Raw genomic sequence first — 20,929 nt, 5'->3', positions numbered from 1 at the left:
AGTTAAAAGGGGGCCGAGTCATGGGGGAGAAGCTTTTCAGGATCACAGCCAGGCCAGAGCCAGCAGCGAGCGAGGCCAGAGCACGCCCCAGCGAGAGGCAGGGAGCTCTGTGAAGTGAGGACAGTGTAAATCACAGAGCAGCTCTGCTCTGACACCAGCAAAAGCCAAATGCCATTTCTGGTTCTGCTTTCTTCTAAGCATCCGCGAGATGGAAAGAGCAAGGGGAGATCTAGGAGGTATTTTTAAGGGGGGGGGGGGGGGGAGTGAAGCAGTTCTGAAGACATCCAACGAAGAGGGCTTGGGGATGCTTTGATCTGCTCCAGCTCACCCAGCGTGGAAAGTTTCTCAGGGAAGTTTTTAGGGCTCCTTCTGCACACAGCTAACCTCTCAGCACACGACTGGTAGCATCCACATGGCAAGGATCACAGGAGGTTGTGTTTGCATAACCTCAGTAACCGCTTTGCAGGCCCTGGCCTGCAGTTCACAAACGTCACAGGGGGAAGCTGGTTTGGGGGAAGGTTGCCCAGGACCTGCCACGGAGAATTTAGTGTTATTTTTTAATAATTGCATTGAATTAGCAGGGATGAGACAACGCTGTGCCCCTGACCTGGCTCAGCCAGCGGGGCTGGCATCGGCTCCCAGCGTACGTTTGCTGAACCAGGCAACCTCAATGTTGAAGCACTGGAGGATTTGGAGGGGGGAGGGTTCTGGTTTATTTACCTTTCTTTTGCAAACCAGGCCCGGTTCGGGAGTTCTCACAGAAGGCAGGGGCATGACACAGGCACACAAAGCCCCCTGGACACGGCCCCGGGCAGCGACGCCTTTGCCAAGTCCCCATGTCCCTTGTTGTACCACAGCAGAGCCACATCGGCCTCTGTTCTTTCCTTCCGCCCCAAGTGACCGCTCTGCAGGAGCATCCTCCCAGGTTCCCTGTCTTCGGCTTTCGGCCTCCCCCGTCCCCAACCCCACACGGGGGGTCCCGCCCCCAGCCTCACGCACCCCTCCAGCCCCGGCCGCCGCCGCTCACCGGGAGCTCCGGGTGACACCTGCCGGCGGCTCGGAGGGACGGACGGACAGAGGGACGGGCAGAAGGACAGAGGACAGGCAGAGGGACAGAGGACGGGCGGAGGGACGGACGGAGGCGGCCGAGCGCAGGGGGCAGCCGCTGGCCCCTCCGGTGCGGCCCCCGTGAGCTGTCCTCGCCCGTGGTGCTGATCGCTCGCCGCCCTCCCCTCGCCACCGCCGCCGCTCCGCGCCCGCGCACTCCGCGCAGCCCCGCGCAGCCCCGCGCAGCCCCGCGCAGCCCCCGCGCTCCCGGCAGCCGCATGGCAGCGGAGCCGCTGGGCTGGCGGCCGCGGCCGGCAGCACCGGGCGGGCAGGGCGAGGCGGCGGCCCGGGAGCGCCCTGAGGAGGTGAGGAGGGAAGGGGGGGGACTGCTGAGTGGGATGGGAAGGGACGGGGGACACCGGAGCCGGGAGGGGGACACCATCACAGGAGGGGGGACCGACCCCGGGAGGGGGACACCGCTAGCAGGAGGGATATATCGGCATCGGGAAAGGGGACCGGCACGGATAGGGGGACGCCAGCACCGGAGGGGTGGACACCGGGACCGTGAGTAGGGACCGACCCCGGGAATCGTTGCGGTTGGAAAAGCTCTCTTACAATCATCGACTCCAACCGTGACCCAACACCACCATGGCCATTAAATCCCAGCACCGGGAGGGTGGACACCGGCTCGGGGGAGGGGTGTGGGCACTGGCATCAAGGGGGTCACCTGCGGGAGAGGAGGGGGCGTGCCGGGGGCAGCAAAGGGCGGGAGCAGTGCCCCCAAGCTGTCTCCCATCCCCGCACCCTCCCCGCCCGCTCCAGCCCCCGATTAAAATGCGATATCGGGGGGGTGGGGGGAGGCGATGGCAAGGCTCCCGTGTCGTGCGTGTCTCTGTCGTACTTTATGGAAGTCACCAACTATCGCTGCGGCGCATCAGCCATCGCTGGGAGCTGCCTGGCAGAGCAGGGTGAGACTGGGCTGAGACCGGGCAGCTCCGATTTGGGCTTATTTACTTAATGGAGATGTGCTGGCAAACAGATAAATGGGCGAGCATGCCAAGTCTGTGAGCCTGTGGAGTCCAACTTTGAACCGTGGACGAGAGAGGGATGCTGAGGAGATGTGGAGATAGGACCAGTAAGAGCTGGTGAGGAGCTGGGCATGAGAGGACAGCAGGATGAGGGAAAGGGGACAAGCAGTGGGAAGGGAAAGGGAGAAGAAGCGAGGGAAGGATTGGTTCGAGCCTGAGTTATTTATTTCTACCCCTGAATGCAGCTTCCTGCCCTGGATGAGGTGTTGGCTGTGGGCTTGTGATGCTGGAGGAACAGCTCAGTTGCTTGGCCAGCAGAAGCACCCTCTCTTGCATGGTCTCCGCCTGTCCGAGAGTCAGGGACACGGGGACAGCTCCGGGAGGGACCAGTGAAGTTCATCCCCTACTTTTCCCCCCTCTATCCCCCCCTTGCCACCGCTGGCACATTAGCATGCAGGGTAGGCTCTGCTGTGTATTTAACGGCTCCATTTGCCGCTGCCTCTCAGCTCACACCGCCCGCCGCCAGCCTCGCCCCACAGCCTGGCAACAGCTGGGGCCACACCAGTGACTCCCCGCGACCCGGTGCCGTTTCCAGCTGGTTTTAGGCAGCAAGAGCAAAGCTCCGAGTGGTGCTGGGAGGGGAGGAGGCAAAAGGCAGCAAGCTGAGGCGAGAGAGGCAGGCAGAGGCTCGGTCTCGGCAGTGATGAGGAGAAGCTGTTTAGTCATCTCTCGATATAGACTTTCCCGGTGATGATCACATTTACTGATTGCCTCTGACTGCTCTGGGAGAGGGAGGCAGAGGCAGGCAGCACACTTCACCTTTTATCCTGAGGAGTGACTGCTCCCCCTTCCTTCCAGTTCCCCACAGCCAGCCCTACTTTTGGGTGCGGAGAGTCTCTTCCCTCGCCAGGTAAGGCATTGCCACGAGCCACCAAGATGGGTTCTTCTGGGCTGACTGGGAGAGAGGGGAGAAGTTTGCATGCATTTATCCTAAGCCTGTTGCTTTTGCTCCTAAATCTCTGCAGTGGACTGGAGGAGGGAATGTTTTGCAGAAAAGTTTTATGGTCTGGTGTGGTTGTGAAGGGAGAGGATGTGACTGATGGGGGGGATTGAGCTTTGGCTGACATATTTTGCTTTCAAACACATCTCTGCTGCTTGAGCCTGACCCAACAAGGGCAGAAGAGGACAGAATGGATGATCCTAAGGCTCTGCACTCCTCTTAGTTGTGTCTCATCCAGAAACTCACAGTGTGTTTGCCTGGGGTGCTTTAAACCATCCCTGTCTGCTTCTGGAAAGGGAAACACTGGGAGAGTTTGGTCCATTTCTGCCTTCCTGAGACTAGGAACAACATTTGTTAAGCATGGCTTTGCCGTGGGAGCTAACAGGGTAAGAATCCATCACTGTATTTCTTGCCCCTTTGGGTGAATTTAGATGACTGTGCTCTCTCAAGTTTCCTTCTTGAGCTTTACTGCCCCAGCCCTGCCTCTCAGGTTTGGGTTGAAGCTGGGATGAAACCACGGTGCCCAGCAAGCGGCTGCAGCGCAGACGACCTGCGGAGCCAGCGGTGGCCAGGGAGAGACTGGGATGGGGATGGGGGTCCCTGGCAGGGGTGCAGGACCTCATCCCACAGCTTTTTCCTTTCAAATTTGCTGGCATAATTTCTTTGTCCTCCTAATTACCTACAGAAAACAGGTTCTGTTCTCTCTGGGTGCTGACTTCTTTCTTTTGTCAGTCAGGAGGAGGCAAATCCTTTTATACTCTGTGCACCTAGTCTTCCAAATGCCAGCAGGAGGGTCCTGACCTTTTATCAACTGGTTCCTTTCAAATTACACGAAGAAATTGCTGTAATTAAAATTAGAAATATGCATGCAGCCAAATATGCACTTGTTAAAATCAAAGTCTGGCTGCTTGCTACGCGAGCTGAAGAGACTCTCTCAGCTCTGCGCTGTATTTTCAGCCCAGGCAGTTGCTTTCCAGCCTGAGGAGAATGGTTAGCTGCTTGCAGAACCCAGGCACGCAGGCAAGGAGGATTCTTTCCATGTTCTCTAGATAAACTTCATTCTTTTTTCTTGCCCCCCCTCCCCTACTCAGCTTAGTTTGTGCAGCTCTGAGTTACAAACCCAATCTTGGCTGCCTCTCGACGTCCTGTCCTCTGCTCCGGGGAGCGGTGGACTTCCAAGGACTCACAGACAAGTAAAAGCCTCAGGGGGTTTCGTTCTTCTTCTCCCTCTCAGCCCTTCAGAAAATCTACAGCTGAAAAACCCTCTTTTTGGTGTATTTTGAGGATCAAACTAGGCAGATCTGATTCAGCTTTGACTATCGCTCTGTGTGCTCTATGTTTCCTTAACTAGCCACCTCTCCTGGTCATGGAGAAGCAGGAACCAAACTTCCCCAGAAGAACGCTCCTCTCCTTCTCTTCAGTTTCCCTCTCCTGTCCATTTCACAGCCAGGGTATTTATGGGTTCCCCACATACACTGCCAGCATGGCAGGACCCATTTTCCCCTGAAAATTCGATTTAGAAGTGTGTAAGTCACTTATGAGTTACCAGGGCTTTATTAGAACAATTATACGTGGAGTATTTATAGCGCCTACAGCTAATGTAGGTAACCTGGAATTGACAACCAAAGTTAGACAAGTACAGGAGAGATTTCTAATGAGCTTCCCCTGAGAAATCAGGGGAGATGAGGATCCAGTGTACTGGAGCTGGTCAGGTCACCCTATGTAGCCAATCAGCCCCGGTAGAACGATTGTGGTAGAATTAACTGACATTAAAAGAAAAGCAGAGAAAGCAGCTTCCCAGCAGGGAAAAGAGGAGCAGGAGGTGTGATGTTGGGCTCTTGGTCATTTGCCTGTTTACTTTTGGGGATGAATGAACAAAATGGGGTTTGTTGACTCCTCTTTTTGCAGTCCTAATGCAGCATTGCATAAAAGATGTAGATGCCCCACTGTGGGCATAAGGAAGGGGCAGCTCTGCTGTCAGAGGCTGGAGAAGCCCTGGAGGTGGCCCTTCAGCTGAAGACCAGAGATTGCCTGCAAAGTGGTGCAGAGCAAGCTCGCAGAGCTGGGCTCTGCCTCTTCCCCGCACAGAGCCTGCTCTCCAGGGCTGCCAGCTTGGCATCAGGAACACAGCAAATCCACTCTTCAGGGGGAGGAAGTTGGGGGGGGGGGGGGAGGAGGGAAAAAAAGAGTAGTGCACAGAAATATTGAACAATTCCTCACAGGAAATGCTGTGGGATGCTTGCTCCAGAGCCATGTACACAAGCCAAGAGTCTCCTTGGGATATGCATCACTCTGGATTATTGTCTGTTCCGTAATTACAAAACCTCTTCCAGCAGCAGTAAGATGCTTCCACGAGGGATTTCAGTTGTCCTTTAGATAGTAAAATTGCATGGAAAGATGCTCCACACGAAGGTGATGAATGCTAATGCACCCTGAAGAGGAAGAGCATCTCGGTGAGCAGCTCGGTCATCTTCGCCACAGATTGACTCCGTCATTTTTTATTCAGCGTTCTGATGGCCTGTTGGGATCGATAGAGCTGCAGCCTCGGGAGCTGGAGGGGCAGCTTCCATGCAATTAAAGAACTTCTGAGTAGAACTGCTTAGGAGGATCCCAGGTAGAGGATACAATTAAGCTTTGAGAGCCCGAATCAGTCGAATCAAGGGGGATTTCCACTGGTAAATCAATTTCTGATAGGGTCCCTAATGCACCTCATACAATGACAGCTCCTTTTCTCCAGCCAGTTTTATGGCAGGCTTAGGAAAACATCAGGAGAATGTGAAGGGAAATAGAAGTTAAACCAAAGCATTGCAAGAACTCTGACCAAAGATCAAAGAGATCTTTGCCTAGATCAGAACTGCAATCCAGCTTGGAGAGAATGTTGGCTTCCAGTGGCTGAGCATCTGAACAACTTGGGATAGGGACAACTAGGACTAGGGGGAATGGAATGAAGCTGGAGGTGGGGAGATTCAGACTGGAGGTGAGGAGGAAGTTCTTCCCCATGAGAGTGGTGAAGCCCTGGAATGGGTTGTCCAGGGAGGTGGTTGAGGCCTCGTCCCTGGATGAGGCTCTGGCCAGCCTGATCTAGTGTGAAGTGTCCCTGCCCATGGCAGGGGCGTTGGAACTAGATGATCCGTGTGGTCCCTTCCAACCCTGACTGATTCTCTGATTCTATGATAATTTTCATCTAGAAAGCAAGAGAGCAGTTACCATGTTCCATTTAAACCTCCCAGTCCTTCAAGCTGAAGGACTTCTGCCTCTGTTAGCTAGGAACCAAGAATAAAGTTGTCCATCTTAGGAGGCTTCCCTCATTCTGCAGGGAGGTCAGATCAGAGGACCTTTGGAGGTCCCTTCCAGCCCAGCCCATTCTATGATTCTGATGTGCTCAGCAGCCAACTGGTAACTTAATCCATCAGGTTTCCCACCTGGGATCCAAGTGTCACTCAGCTCTCTTGTGCTCACATATTCTGACCAATGTTTCCCTGACAGTCAGGGTTTTCCTCCAGTTTGGTGGAGGGATGCAACAATTCCTAAGAGCAAAACTCGCCTCTGAATGAAGGAGACCAGCAAAAAGCTGCTCCTGAGGTCAGGTCTGTAATTGAAGGTGGAAGGAAAGCAGAGGTTTTCTGTTTGCTTCAGGTGAAAATGGTCATAGTGAGAGACTCATTCCACGCTGAACTCAATTCAGGCTGGGAACTCAGCTCAGCCCAGTGGTGGCTTTTCCTGGGGTAGGTGTCACTGGGTGAACACAAGCTGCTTTCCCTGGAGCTCACTCCCAACTCTTCCTTGACAGCTGTAGTCAAACTGATGAGCACACGAGGCTCCCACCTGGGGAATGATGGATTGCTCTCGTTTGTAAGGAAGCAAATATAAATTAGTGTGTTTATGCTACTTTTAAAATGCTTTTAATGAGGAATCATTTGCTGTTCAAAGGTTCTAATAATGCCACAGCCCTGCTGTGCTGATTATCCTGGGCCTCGTTTGACTTCGTTCTTCAACCAGGACCTGAGGGCGAGCCAGATGTTCTATATCTGCGTGTCCATCCTGACTCTTTGGCACCGTGGGGCAGGACACCCTGCTTGACTCTGTTGTGGTTTTATTTTGTTCTGTGTTTCAGATGGAACTGATCTGACTTCCAAGAGGTCTCTGGAGCAGCCCAACTGTCTTCTCCAGTAACGAGGCCGGGGCTCATCATGGCGGCAGGAGTAGCAGCGTGGTTGCCCTTTGCCAGGGCGGCTGCCATAGGATGGATGCCAGTGGCCAACTGCCCCATGCCTCTGGCTCCAACGGAGAAAAACAAGAGGCAGGACGAGCTGATCATCCTCAACGTGAGCGGCAGGCGCTTCCAGACCTGGAGGACTACACTGGAGAGATACCCGGACACCCTGCTGGGCAGCACCGAGAAGGAGTTCTTCTTCAACGAGGACACCAAGGAGTACTTCTTCGACCGGGACCCTGAGGTCTTCCGGTGCATCTTGAATTTTTATAGAACTGGCAAGCTGCACTACCCCAGGTACGAGTGCATCTCCGCCTACGACGAGGAGCTGGCCTTCTACGGCATCCTGCCCGAGATCATTGGGGACTGCTGCTACGAAGAGTACAAGGACCGCAAGCGGGAGAACGCCGAGCGGCTGATGGACGACAACGACTCGGAGAACAACCAGGAGGGCTCCATGCCGTCCCTGAGCTTCCGGCAGACCATGTGGCGAGCCTTCGAGAACCCCCACACCAGCACCTTAGCCTTAGTCTTTTACTACGTCACCGGTTTCTTTATCGCCGTCTCTGTGATCACCAACGTGGTGGAAACTGTCCCCTGCGGCACGGTGCCCGGCAACAAGGAGCTGCCGTGCGGGGAGAGGTACGCCGTGGCTTTCTTTTGCTTGGACACGGCCTGCGTGATGATTTTCACCGTCGAGTACCTGCTGAGGCTCTTTGCGGCCCCCAGCCGCTACCGGTTCATCCGCAGCGTGATGAGCATCATCGACGTGGTGGCCATCATGCCCTACTACATCGGCCTGGTGATGACCAACAACGAGGACGTCAGCGGCGCCTTCGTGACGCTAAGGGTTTTCAGGGTATTCAGGATTTTCAAGTTCTCTCGCCATTCCCAAGGCCTAAGAATCTTGGGCTACACTTTGAAGAGCTGTGCCTCCGAGCTTGGCTTTCTCCTCTTTTCCCTCACTATGGCAATCATCATCTTTGCAACTGTGATGTTTTATGCGGAGAAAGGCTCCTCGGCGAGCAAATTCACCAGTATCCCTGCTTCCTTTTGGTATACTATTGTCACCATGACAACACTGGGGTGAGTAGGACTTTTCCTTCTTACTGAGCAGCAGGCAAGCATGTGCTGGGAGCTCAGCTTTGCTCCCTCCTGAGTGTTTTCCAGGGGGTCATGTTCGAGAAGGGGCTGGAGCCGTGAGGGGCTCGATTGTTTCTTTGCCTTACAACGAGCTTCTGCCACTTCTGCTCGTGTGAAGCTGCTGGAAGCAGGAAAAGCTCTCACACCCACTTGAGAAACGCTTGGCACAATGGTAGATGAGGCTGTGGAGCAGCAGGTCCCATTTCCCTCTCCTCCTGCAGGAGGGAAGAGTTAGTGTGAGCGCAGGGGAGCTGGCAGCTAGAGCCTGTGGGCTTGTCAGATATTCATTCCAAGCAGGGATTTTGCAGGAGGCTGCTGGGTGCGTGCTGTCCCTCCTCACCACGGTGGTTGATGTTTCTTCACTTGGCAAGCCAGGATTTGGTGAATTTGAGTGGGTACTGTGGGTCACCATACTGATAACAGCAATCCCCAGGATGTGCTCTGCTTGGTGCTTGAGCAGGATCTGGGCTTCTTGTCTCTGTCTAGCTGTGAGTTTAAAACACAAAGCCTAACCCCAGCGTGTGCAGCAGCTGCAGCAGGATTTCAAACATTCCCAAGGACAGGCACTAAGATAATGTTATCAAAGCAAGGGGAATGTAGCCTGGAGGGCACTTCCTTTCCCCCTCTACCCCCCCTTAGATATTTCATTTCTGTCTTACAGATGTTTCTACTGAGATTATAGATTTGAGCTCCTGTTGCTTTGAACTAAAACCTTTGCAAGCAGAATGACCAAACCCTCACCCTGTCAGGGTTACGTAAAGGAAAGGAAGGATCACAGGCAGGGCTGCTCCAGGCGGCCCCAAAGTTCTAAGGGGGCACCACCAGCTCTTCCTTCCGCACCCCAGGGCAAGGTCTTGTGCTTGGAGTTGCTTTGCAAAGCCTTTTCCCAGCTCTGGGGAGCTCCCAGAGCTTAACGCTCAGGTGTAGCCAATTCTCGCTCCCGTGCTGTGGTGACCGCTTTAGGCCTAAACTGCTTTTGATTTTAAACACTTCTCTGTGCCCATCAGAGAGGAGCAGGCTCACAGGAGCACTTGTAAATTATTGAAAGCATAATTCAGCTGTCAGGAAGGGCACAGGAGCTGAGCAATATGACAACTGCAAATCTGAATTCCTTCATTAAAGGAGAATGTAGAACATGTTTGTCATAGTCACCAAAAGAGATCTTTCCCTCCCCAGCCCCTCCACCCACTCCTTTTTAACATCTAAGCACAGTTTGCAAGTCCCTAGGGCAAAAGCCTGAGCTCCTGGCCCTAGAGAAGTCAGCCCTCTCTTGGGAATCGAAGCTGGGCTTTGGATGCCTGCACTCTGCCACTCTGTGCTTCAGCTTTCCATATCCTGACTGGTCCATACTGGTTGGTTCCCACCCTCCTGTCCCCACCATTGTATCTGAGCCACTTCAGAGGGACACCTGGCCTGAGTGTCCTGTTTGTGTGCCACCCTGCAAAAGCTGGAAGGCACAGTTCAACTTCCTGGCCTCTGCTGACAAGGATCACAGCTCTCTTGGTACCTATACACACATCCCCATGGCTGTGCTGCTGGATCTTTGTGACAGGGGAGCTGAGGAGGCCAAGGGGAGGTTCAATGCTGCCTGGGAGCAAACCCTGCTCGTGGAGCACATTCAGAAGGTGCTGTGGGGCTGTTGAGTCTGACACAAGCTGGAAGGCACAGTTGTGCTTCCTGGCCTCTGCTGACAAGGATCACAGCTCTCTCGGTACCTACACACGCATCCCCATGCCTGTGCTGCTAGATCTTTGTGACAGGGGAGCTGAGGAGGCCAGGGGAAGGTTCAGTGCTGCTTGGGACCAAACCCTGCTCGTGGAGCACATTCAGAAGGTGCTGTGGGGCTGTTGAGTCTGCACAAGCTGGAAGGCACAGTTCTGCTTCCTGGCCTCTGCTGAGCAAAGATCACAGCTCTCTGGGTACCTACACACGCATCCCCATGCCTGTGCTGCTAGATCTTTGTGACAGGGGAGCTGAGGAGGCCAAGGGAAGGTTGAGTGCTGTTTGGGAGCAAACCCTGCTCATGGAGCACATTCAGAAGGTGCTGTGGGGCTGCTGAGCCTTTGCTCCCATCAGCAGTCTCTTGGTCTTGTTCCCTTCCCCTTGCCTTCCGAACGCACGGGCAGACAGAGCAGAGTGCTCCTGAGGACCTGGAGTGTTCTCAATCTGTTGTAATCACAGAAATTAGGGATGAATGAGTGCTTTACACGAGCTGACAAGAATTTGAAAATTAGACATTTCAAGACAGATTTGTAAGAGTTCACTGGAAAGGGACCTAGCAAATGCTTATTAAAGCTCCGGCCTCTGCTACTGATCGGGGGGGTTTGTTGCAGGATCTTAATTAAAATAGGTGTCTCCAGCAAGCAGCCTATCAGCCAAGCTTCACAGGCTTAGGAGAAACTCAGAAACCTCGAGAGCAGCAGACCTCAAAGAGCCTCTGCCTGGCTGGAGAGCAGCCAGGCAGAGAGGGACCTGGGGATACTGCTCGCTGGTAGGTTGAACATGAGCCAGCAGTGTGCCCAGGTGGCCAAGAGGGCCAGTGGCATCCTGGCCTGTATCAGGAACAGTGTGGCCAGCAGGAGCAGGGAGGTCATTCTGCCACTGTACACTGCACCTCTTGTTCTGGTGCTGGGTGCCTGGGAGAAGAGCCCAACCCCCACCTGGCTACAACCTCCCTTCAGGGAGTTGGAGAGAGCAAGAAGGTCTCCCTTGAGCCTCCTCTTCTCCAGGCTAAGCAACCCCAGCTCCCGCAGCCTCTCCTTGCAGGGCTGTGCTCGAGGCCTCTCCCCAGCCTCATTGCCCTTCTCTGGACACCTTCAAGTGTCTCAATGTTCTTCTTAAATTGAAGGGCCCAGAACTGGACCCAGGACTCAAGCTGTGACCTAACCAGTGCAGAGTACATGGGCACAATGACTTCCCTGCTCCTGCTGCCCACACTATTCTTGATGCATGCCAGGGTGCCATTGGCCTTCTTGGCACCTCACACTATATCAGGTTGCCCAGAGCCACATCCAGCCTGGCTGCAAAACCCCCCAGGGATGAGGATTTTGCCACCTTCCTAGGCAACCTGTGCCAGTCTCTCACCACCCTGGAAGAGGAATCCAGGCCTTGAAGCTCCCCAGGTAGCTACCAAGCCGAGGAGGCAGGTACAAGAGCCCTCCTGGCATGGGAAAGCAAGCAGAGGAATTCAATTACACTGACCCTGCCTCCCTGGTCCCTCTGCTGTGCTCATCAGCCCTGCTTTACCAGAGACTGTTTTTAATTTAGCACAATTTGAATTTTGCTCAGGAGGTTTTCTAATGAAAGCATTATTCTTGGGTGCATCTTAAATCAATCTGAATTACCGAAACAACCACTCAAAATTAATTCAAAATCAGCTCTCCAATTCATGCAGAAACATTTCTCTCAAGAGGCCAAAAGCAGCCCAGCTCTTCTCCTGCCCTTGGTCTAAAGCACCAACACCAGGACCCCTGAGCTCTGCCTGCACCTTCTCTTTGCTCTGCAGGAGGTTTTGAGCCCAGGACCTCCCATCTCAGCCCTGCAAGTGCTGCCCAAAGCAGCAGAGGAGCACAATGCTGGCTCCCACCATTAATATTTGCATCCCTGCCTTGGGTTTTGGCTGGCTTAGTACAAAACAGCCTCCAGTTTTACAGCTAGAGAGAGGCAGCTTCCTTGCCATGAGTTCTGGTGCCAGTGTGCATGTTTATCCACTTCTCAGCAGCATTTGGTTGTGGATGGGGCAGCCTCATGTTTTGCTGCCCACCAGCACACCCTACAAACATGGTTGGGGACCTCTCTCACCAAGTTTTGCCCACAGCTCCTGTTTTTCTGAGCTTTTTATAGCTGTTTTCATTTCCTCTGAGAACAGCAAGATGTTTCCAGCGCTCAGGCAGTGTCTGTGACAGCAAATCGTTGCTGTGAAACCTCTCTTGTACCATCCCAGGGCATGGGGAGCTCCTGAGGACTCTGCAGAGCATCGCTGCTGGGTTCCCCATCATGCCCAGCCCAGTATCCCCTCCCCACCACAGCTGGGAGCAGGCTGGGGCTGAGAAAGATGAGAAGCCTGCAGTGTATTATAGAATCATCAAGGCTGGGAAAGAGCTTCAAGATCATTAAGTCCAATCACAACCCAGCTACCACGACCACTAAACTATGCCTCGAAGCACCACATCTACAGCTTCTTGAACCCCTCCAGGGATGGCAACTCCATCCCCTTCCCTGGGCAGCCTGTTCCAAGGATGGAGCAAGGAGCAGAGGCTGTGGGTGAATCTGATTCTCTGCTGTGAGATTCTCTGTTGCCTGACGAAGGCTGAGCTCCCCCAGCTCAGTGCCCTTGCGGTGGTCTTAGGAGAATCTATCTTCTGTCTCACTGCCTCACTTTAAATCTGCAAGCACATAATGGGTTGGGAGCCCTGACCCTCTTTCTGATTCAGCTGTGCTGGTCAATGAATTTGAGAGATGCACATCAATGCACTTGGACAGCACAGCCCTGTCTGCACCATTCATTTAAGGAACCAGGCTAACGTGGGGAAGTCAATAAAAGAGATGTGCTGGCCTGGTTATGTCAGTGGCCTGATCTGGAGCAAGATCTGAAAGGTCTTCACTGGTTTTATTAGCTGAGTGCTCAGAGAGCAGGCCTTTGGGGGGGGGGAGGGTCTCTTTGGATTGGTCTCAGCTCAAGCTGGTACCCTGTGGTTCTGCAAAATGAGGGTCAGAGAGAGCATGAGAGGACTGGCACCTGACCAATCCTCCCCAGGAAACAGCGTTCTTTGCTTTGCTGCTTGCTTGGGCTTCCTTGTTTATTGGTGTTCAAACCTGGACGAGCGAGGGGATGACATTGAAGCAGTGAAACAGAATCACAGCATTGCGGAATCATTTTGGTTGGAAAAGACCTTTCAGATCATCAAATCCAAATGTTAACCCAGCACTGCCAGGTCACCACTAAACCATGGCTCTCAGCACCACCTCTCCATGGCTTTCAAACCCTTCTAGGACTCCACTACTGCCCTGGGCAGCCTGACCCAGGACTTCACAAACCTTTTGGGGAAGAAATTGTTCCTCACGTCCACACTAAAGCACCCCCAGGGCAGCTCGAGGCCATTTCCCCTTGTCCTATTGCTTGCTACTAGGGAGAGGAGACCAACCCCCACCTGGCTCCAACCTCCTTTCAGGGAGTTTGGGAGAGCAATGAGGTCTCCCCTCAGCCTCTTTTTCTCCAGGCTGAACGAGCCCAGTTCCCTCAGCTGCTCCTCACCAGGCTCGTGCTCCAAGCACGTGAAATCCTTGCTGCCAAGCTGTTGACAGCTGGACCAGCCTGAACCTATCAACCACTGACCACATTTGCTGCAGACGCTGCCAGCCCCAGCGCGAAGCGACATGTCTCTGCTGTTACCTCCCCGACACAAAGCACTGAAACCACTCAGGCTGATAGTAACCTTCATTCACCCTCCTTCATGCAAACTATGAGGGGTTTGCAAGGGAAGGGAAGTCATAAATCATCTCTGGAGCGCTGCCATTCCCAGCTCCTCCAGAAGATTGCCGCTCAGCCCAGGCACCACGTCGTGAGTGTCAGCTCTTCAGCAGCAGCAGCCACTGAACTCAACCAGAGAAATGGCTTGAGTAGAAATGCTGCTTTGCATATTCAACATCACCAAGGGGAAGATGGATGGGCTGGGGGAGATTTCCTTTGTCAGGCAAGGAGCTCAAATGTCATTGCTCTCTTCCCCCCCCCCCCACCAGCCCCTGTTTCCCACACAGCCAACAACTCCTCTGTCCGCAGGCCGCAGAACTGCTTGGACTTAATACACAGAAAAATCCAATCAAACAATGAACTGATGGAGCTACACAAAGGAGCCATTTCCCTGAGCTTTCATTCTCTTGACTCCAGCTTCATCCTATACAAAAATGTGTATCAATTTGCCTCTCCTAATGGATTTGCAGACACTGTGTGCAAAACGCCCTTTGTACCTTCAGCTGCAGGCGGAACCTCTTCCCTCCGCTATCTCCACGCGCATCTCGGGCAAAGCAGCTCATTTCTGAGCTCTTTGTATTCACCACCCCCCCCACCCCCCTCCCAGAAGTATTAAAATACCTTCATTCAGTCTGAGAGGCAGCAGAATTCACTAGATTTTGATTTGGGTTCCCCTCTCTGTCCTTAGGTTGTTGTGTGTTGTGTGGGGCTCTGGCTATTTGCAGCGCCGGCACGTCCGCGGGCGCACGCGCGCGCACACACACACGCACCGCTCCTAATGTGCAAGACAAAATAACTTTCCTTGAGGCTAAACGAGAAGGGAATTATTTTGAATAAAGCTAAGTAATGGTGCTGGCTAAATCTGTACCAGGGCTGCTAAATTTACCAATGGAAGCCTTGGCAGAGATGCCTCTCTAGCAACTGATGTACAAAAGAGCTCTGGCAACTGATGCACGCAAGAGCTCGAGCAACTGCTGTGCAACGTTTATCTGAGCTCCTCTCTCTCCCCCTTTTTTCTCCTTCCCCCACCTTTCTTTCTAGCCTGCACCACAGTAAGTGCCTGAGAAAGAGAGATTGGAGATAAGGTTGTATTTTCATTGGCCATGAAGGGAGTAGTGATTGGCTTCCTGACTGGATCTGCGCTATTTCTAGCCTCCTAAAATGGTAATTTCATAACGGCGCTGACCCAGTAAAAGCAATTAGTTTACAGAGATCAGCTGAAAATAAGGGACAGAGTAGCCACTGTCAGTCAGAAAGCAGGGAAAGGGGATGTGAAGTTAAAGGCCCTGCAACAAATTAGCCCAAACTAATTACGGCTCTTAGCTGATTACAGCTCACGCAGTCGGAATGGGTTGGCAGCGGAGCGGTGGAGCAGAGGGCATATGGCTCCTGTGCTGGGCTTTGAGAGGAGCTCCTGAGGTGACTCCTGTCTCTGCAACCCCTTGGCCAGAGGTTAATCCTCTGCCTGGGTGGGTGCCAACAGCCATCTGGGCCTGACAGCCTGACCTCCGTTTTACCTGGCACTGATTTAGCAGGGGGCAACTAAAACATGAAGTGAAGCTCCTGCCCCACCTTAATTTCAGGAAAACAAGAGGAGGCATTTCTCCTTTCTCTTGTGATTTCACAATGGATGAAGTGCCTGGTGGAGGTGGTGGAACCACCATCCCTGGAGGTGTTCAAGAGGGGATTGGATGTGGCACTTGGTGCCATAGTTTAGTAGTCATAAGATGTTGGGTGGCAGGCTGGACTTGATGATGTTTGAGGTCTCTTCCAACCTTATTGATTCTATGATTCTATGATTCTATGTAGGCTAGAGTAGAGCTGGGAAGTCACTTTTTACAAGGGCTTGTAGTGACAGAACAAGGGGGAATGGATTGAAGATCAAGGAGGGCTAGTTGAGGCTGGAGATTAGGAAGAAATTCATTACAGTGAGGGTAGGGAGACACTGGAACAGGTTGCCCAGGGAGGTTGTGGATGTTCCTTGCTTGGAGGTGTTTGAGGCCAGGTTGGATGAGGCCTTGAGCAGCCTGGACTGGTGAGAGGTGTCCCTGCCCATGGCAGAGGGGTTGGAACCTGGTGATCTTTGAGGTCCCTTCCAACCCCAAACCATTTGGTGAATCTATGACTACAAATCTATGAAGCCAGGATGTGGGAATGCCTGGGACCAAATCCAGCTGATTTCTAGGCTGTAGAGGAGTGACCCAGGCAATGTAACACAATCACTTCATTAAAGACAGAAAAGTCTTAAGACAAACAGAGAAACCTTTCCTCAGCATCAGCCAGTACCCTTGCAGTCACTACCACAGTTGGAGCTGGACTCCAGCCCAGGCACCATGCTGCTCTCAGTGAGCTCTATCCCTGGCACCCTGTAACTGGGCAGGGTCTCAGTGGAAGTTTGTTTGCCTTTAACACAGCCCACATCTGCCTGTCCTTCACTCCAGCCCATGCAGCAGCACACAGGGATGGACCTGCCGCAGGTCTCTTCGCTCTCAAGGCAGAAGAGACCCCCAGGAACAGGGATGCCCCAATCCAGCAGCAGGGAATAGAATAGAACAGAATAGGATAGGATAGGATAGGATAGGATAGGATAGGATAGGATAGGATAGGATAGGATAGGATAGGATAGGATGGAATGGAATGGAATGGAATGGAATAGAATAGAATAGAATAGAATAGAATAGAATAGAATAGAATAGAATAGAATAGGGTGGGATGGGATGGGATGGGATGGGATGGGATGAGATGGGATGGAATAGAATAGAATAGAATAGAATAGAATAGAATTGAATAGGATAGGATAGGATAGAATAGGATAGGATAGGATAGGATAGGATAGGATAGGATAGGATAGGATAGGATAGGATAGGATAGGATAGGATAGGATAGGATGGAATGGAATAGAATGGAATGGAATGGAATGGAATGGAATAGAATAGAATAGAATAGAATAGAATAGAATAGAATAGAATAGAATAGAATAGAATAGAATAGAATAGAATAGACCAGGTTGGAAAAGACCTTTGCGATCATGGAGTCCTGCTCATGGCAGTGTGCTCATGGCATTGCTCTGGCAACCTTCTTTTGTGCCTGATTCTGCCAGTCTGAGGACCCATGGGTCAGCCCCAGCCCCCTCTCAAGGCCTGCTGCAGGGTGCTGCTGGGCAGCCCCACGGTGAGCGCCACGGCTCAGCAGAGTTGAAGATGAGCAGAGCCACAATTAGGTCATTTATCCTCTGCCCTCCCACTCTTGCTGCTTCAACATCCAGCTCAGAAAATCTTTTTCTGTCAGATTGCTCCCCATCCACTGTGAATTTATGGCTGTTGTCCTTTAGAGCAGGCAGGCTGCTGGGGGTTAGTCCTGCAGACCGGGAGGCCAGGCAGGGCTCAGCCCAGCTCTGCCTTCTCCTGGACAGGCAATGCCTACAGAAACAGAGTGTGCCTTTGTTAGCTATTTACCACTGCCTCCATTAGGAGCACAGGCAAGGGCTGTAATTCACCTCTTAAAGCTACAAGTAAGTGTGGAAGAGTTATTTTAAAATCAATATCTAACAGAATGCCATTGTCCCAACATTAAAACCTGCTGGGAACTAACTAGGAGGTGTGTGGCAACTCAAATCACTGCCTGCCAGAGGAGGAAACAGTTCATTACCTCTCTAAAAAGGGCGAGTCTATGCTGACCTTTCCTTCAGAATAGAATAGAATGAATAGGATAGGAAAGGATAGGATAGGATAGGATAGGATAGGATAGGATAGGATAGGATAGGATAGGGTAAGATGGGATAGAATAGGATGGGATAGAATAGGATGGGATAGAATAGGATGGGATGGAATAGAATAGAATAGAATAGAATAGAATAGAATAGAATAGAATAGAATAGAATAGAATAGAATAGAAATAGAATAGAATAGAATAGAATAAGCCAGGTTGGAAGAGACCTTCAAGATCATCAAGTCCAACCTATCACCCAGCACCATCTAATTAACTAAACCATGACTCCAAGTGCCTCATCCAGGCTCTTCCTAAACACCTCCATGATGGTGACTCCACCACCTCCCTGGGCAGCACATTCCAATGGCCAATCTCTCTTGCTGGGAAGAAACTTCCTTCCTAACATCTAGCCTAAACCTCTCCTGGTGCAGCTTGAGACTGTGTCCTCTTGTTCTGGTGGCTGCTTGCCTGGGAGAAGAGACCAAACCCCACCTGGCTCCAACCTCCCTTCAGGGAGTTGGAGAGAGCAAGAAGGTCTCCCCCTGAGCCTCCTCTTCTGCAGGCTAAGCAACCCCAGCTCCCTCAGCCTCTCCTCCCAGGGCTGTGCTCCAGACCCCTCCCCAGCTTTGTTGCCCTTCTCTGGACACCTTCCAGCGACTCAATGGAGGCTGCAGCATCTGCCCTTTTCTTTCCCCTCACCTTTTCATCATTTCACTCCTTGGTTCTGCTCTCCACTGTGGACTTCTTACTTTCTGCATGGAGCCATGAGAGGTGTGGGTCTGGGGATGCTCATGTTCTGATTGCTTTCTTCTTCCTGGACTCATGACTCCCCTTTGCCATCTAAAGACACAAACTGCTGCTGTTCTTCTCGCCCTGCCTTAGGCACAGGGTATCACATCAGATGTGAAATCAGCAGATGAGAACATCTTCAGTCCCTGTCAGCCTTTAATATCTAAATGCACAGCCCTGAGGGCCAGATCACACCCCCACCACGAGGCAGCCTCTTTTTTCCCCATCTCTGTACCAGGGAGAACACTTCTCACTATTATTTGATTCTGCTGCTTCTCTCACCCAGCTGCCACAACCCTCAGTTCCAAGTCTGAACCTTCCACATGCTCTTTTGGGGTGTGCAATTTGGAGACAAGAGGCGATCAGCAGCACTCACTTCCCTCTCTGCCTGCATGACCTGGAGCACCCAGGAGCCATCCTCCTTAAATATTAATTACAGGCACTATGGTAGGAGCAAAAGTAGCACTTTGCTTTTCAGCTGGAGGGGATAACACCAGCCAGCTACTCTTGCAGCCTAAAGCTTGGCAGCAGTGAGCTGTCATCAGAAGGAAAGCCAAAAGCAGAGAAGGCTGCTCTGAGCTGCTTCTTCCTGGAGTCCACCCTACCTCAGTGCCTCAGTTTGGGTCAGGAACACTCACAGAAAGCAAGCTCAGTCCTCCTACTCCTGCTGCAGTTTGGTTCTCAGTGCAGTGAGGACTCTGGGCATGCACACAAGGACTGGAAGGTGTGCTCTTCATAAATGCACCCAAAGTGCTCTTTAGAGGGGTTCAGTCCATGGACCAGATTAGGACTAGGCTAAATTAATCCTCCCTGGGATGCTTGGTCCTCTGCACCAGCTCAGCTCCTGCTGAGCCATGCTGGCCTGCTAATGCAGAGACAAACTTCTCCTTGGCCTGCAATTGATTTCAGAACTGGTTCTCAATTACCACCCTGGTTTCAGTGTCTTTGGAGGGTTTGCACAGATTCTTGGCCTTTTGTCATCAACTTTAAGCTGAGAAAAGCTCCAATTGCTTCTTCCTGCCTCTTCAGAGGGCAGACAGGAGCAGGCAGCTGTCGATTTAACAGCCCTCTGACACCTCCTTTACTCCGCTGCATGAGAGCCCTCTTCTAGTAATCAGTGTCTGAAATAAGCAGAAACAGGCCTGAAATTCACCACTTGGAGCATGAATCAATGAAGCATCACTGCCAACACACATCCCTCACTGTCACACGCTTGGGTTGTGCTGGTGGTTGAGGAAGATTTAAATACCTGTCTCCCACCTGTGAGATCCCCTTTTTATCACAATCACTCGCTGATCTCTGCATAATTAACCAGAAGAAAAGCAAACCCCAAAGCCATGAAATCCCTCTTTCAGAGCCTGAGCTGCTCTGGGTGTGCCTCAGAGCTTCCTGCAGGCCCAGGAGCTGCTCTACAGATGGGCAATCACGGTCAGCTCACAGGAGGCAATCACAACTTCTACTTGGTGCCTCTTTTCGTTTTCCTGCCTACTTACATCTGCCTAACCGTCTGTTCAGCAAGCCAGGGAGCATCCATCATCTAATAGGATGAGTCCTACTGAGTCAGACACTCTGCTTCAGCTCATGAAATGAGTTGGCATGAGGTTCCAGCCTTGGCACGCTCGACTCAAAAAGGCTTCAGCCCTCTTCTGATGCTTTTCTGCTTGTCAGGGGAGAGCAGCCCAGATTAAGGAACAGGAACCTCCATTCAGCAAGACAGCTGCTGAATGAGAGCACCCAAACCAAGTGGAATTAGGTAACAGTCACCTCCCTTGCTAAGGGTCACACCATGTAGTAAGCTGGGCTGAAGGGATGCAAGATTTTGGGCTGCAGAGGGGCTGAGCGGGATCAATTCCACCACTAATGAGCTTAGTGAATAAGCTCATTACCTAACGAGCTCTATTGAACAAGCTTGATTTCCAGCCTAGGGGAAGCCTTCTGAACAGATAGCCCCCAGGTAAACAGCTCCTGCGGTTCACACACAGCAGACACATCGAGCAGAGTCACAGCCACTGTCAGCTTCTTTCCGAAGGTGCAGGTGTCAGGATGGATCAGGAAAGCAGTGAAGGGTGAAGGCTCTTTTCCAGTTTGGACCTTCCTTGGCAAAGTCTGATGCAGACAGGGATGGACACCAGCAGGACTTGCTAACACACTCATGTCCTGATCACTTTCCTTCAGGGAGGTTGTGGATGCACCTTCCCTGGAGGTGTTCAAGGCCAGGTTGGATGAGGTCTTAGAATCATAGAATCAAGAAGGTTGGAAAAGACCTCGAAGATCATCAAGTCCAACCTGTCAGCCAACACCTCATAACTACCTGAAGGGAGGGTTGTAGACAGGCAGGGGGCTGGTCTCTTCTCCCAGGCAAGCAGCACCAGAACAAGAGGACACAGTCTCAAGCTGTGCCAGGGGAGGTTCAGGCTGGATGTTAGGAAGAAATTCTTCACAGAGAGAGAGATTGCCAGTTGGAATGGGCTGTGCAGGGAGGTGGTGGAGTCAACATCACTGGAGGTGTTTAGGAGGAGACTGGATGGGGT

At 52.2% G+C, this 20,929-nt stretch overlaps 1 protein-coding gene across 2 annotated transcripts; it reads left to right on the top strand.

Moving 5' to 3' along the window:
- The first annotated feature begins 1,327 nt into the window (after positions 1-1,327).
- Positions 1,328-8,378, top strand: LOC137459307 (A-type voltage-gated potassium channel KCND3). Of its 2 annotated transcripts, none has more exons than XM_068170336.1 (2): positions 1,328-1,412; positions 7,190-8,378. In XM_068170336.1, the coding sequence occupies exon 2, from the start codon at positions 7,266-7,268 to the stop codon at positions 8,376-8,378; it is 1,113 nt and encodes a 370-aa protein (XP_068026437.1). In that variant the 5' UTR covers positions 1,328-1,412; positions 7,190-7,265. The 2 variants fall into 2 exon arrangements, with proteins under 2 accessions (XP_068026437.1, XP_068026436.1); XM_068170335.1 differs by lacking the exon at positions 1,328-1,412 and adding an exon at positions 2,212-2,985.
- Positions 8,379-20,929: the final 12,551 nt, after the last annotated feature.

This window comes from Melanerpes formicivorus, unplaced genomic scaffold (assembly GCF_026170545.1).
Source record: "Melanerpes formicivorus ecotype bairdi unplaced genomic scaffold, bMelFor1.0.p_v2 SCAF_347, whole genome shotgun sequence".
Classification (NCBI taxonomy): Eukaryota; Metazoa; Chordata; class Aves; order Piciformes; family Picidae; genus Melanerpes; species Melanerpes formicivorus.
The sequence above is the reverse complement of the archived record's forward strand: the minus strand, read 5'-3'. Positions and strand labels throughout refer to the sequence as shown.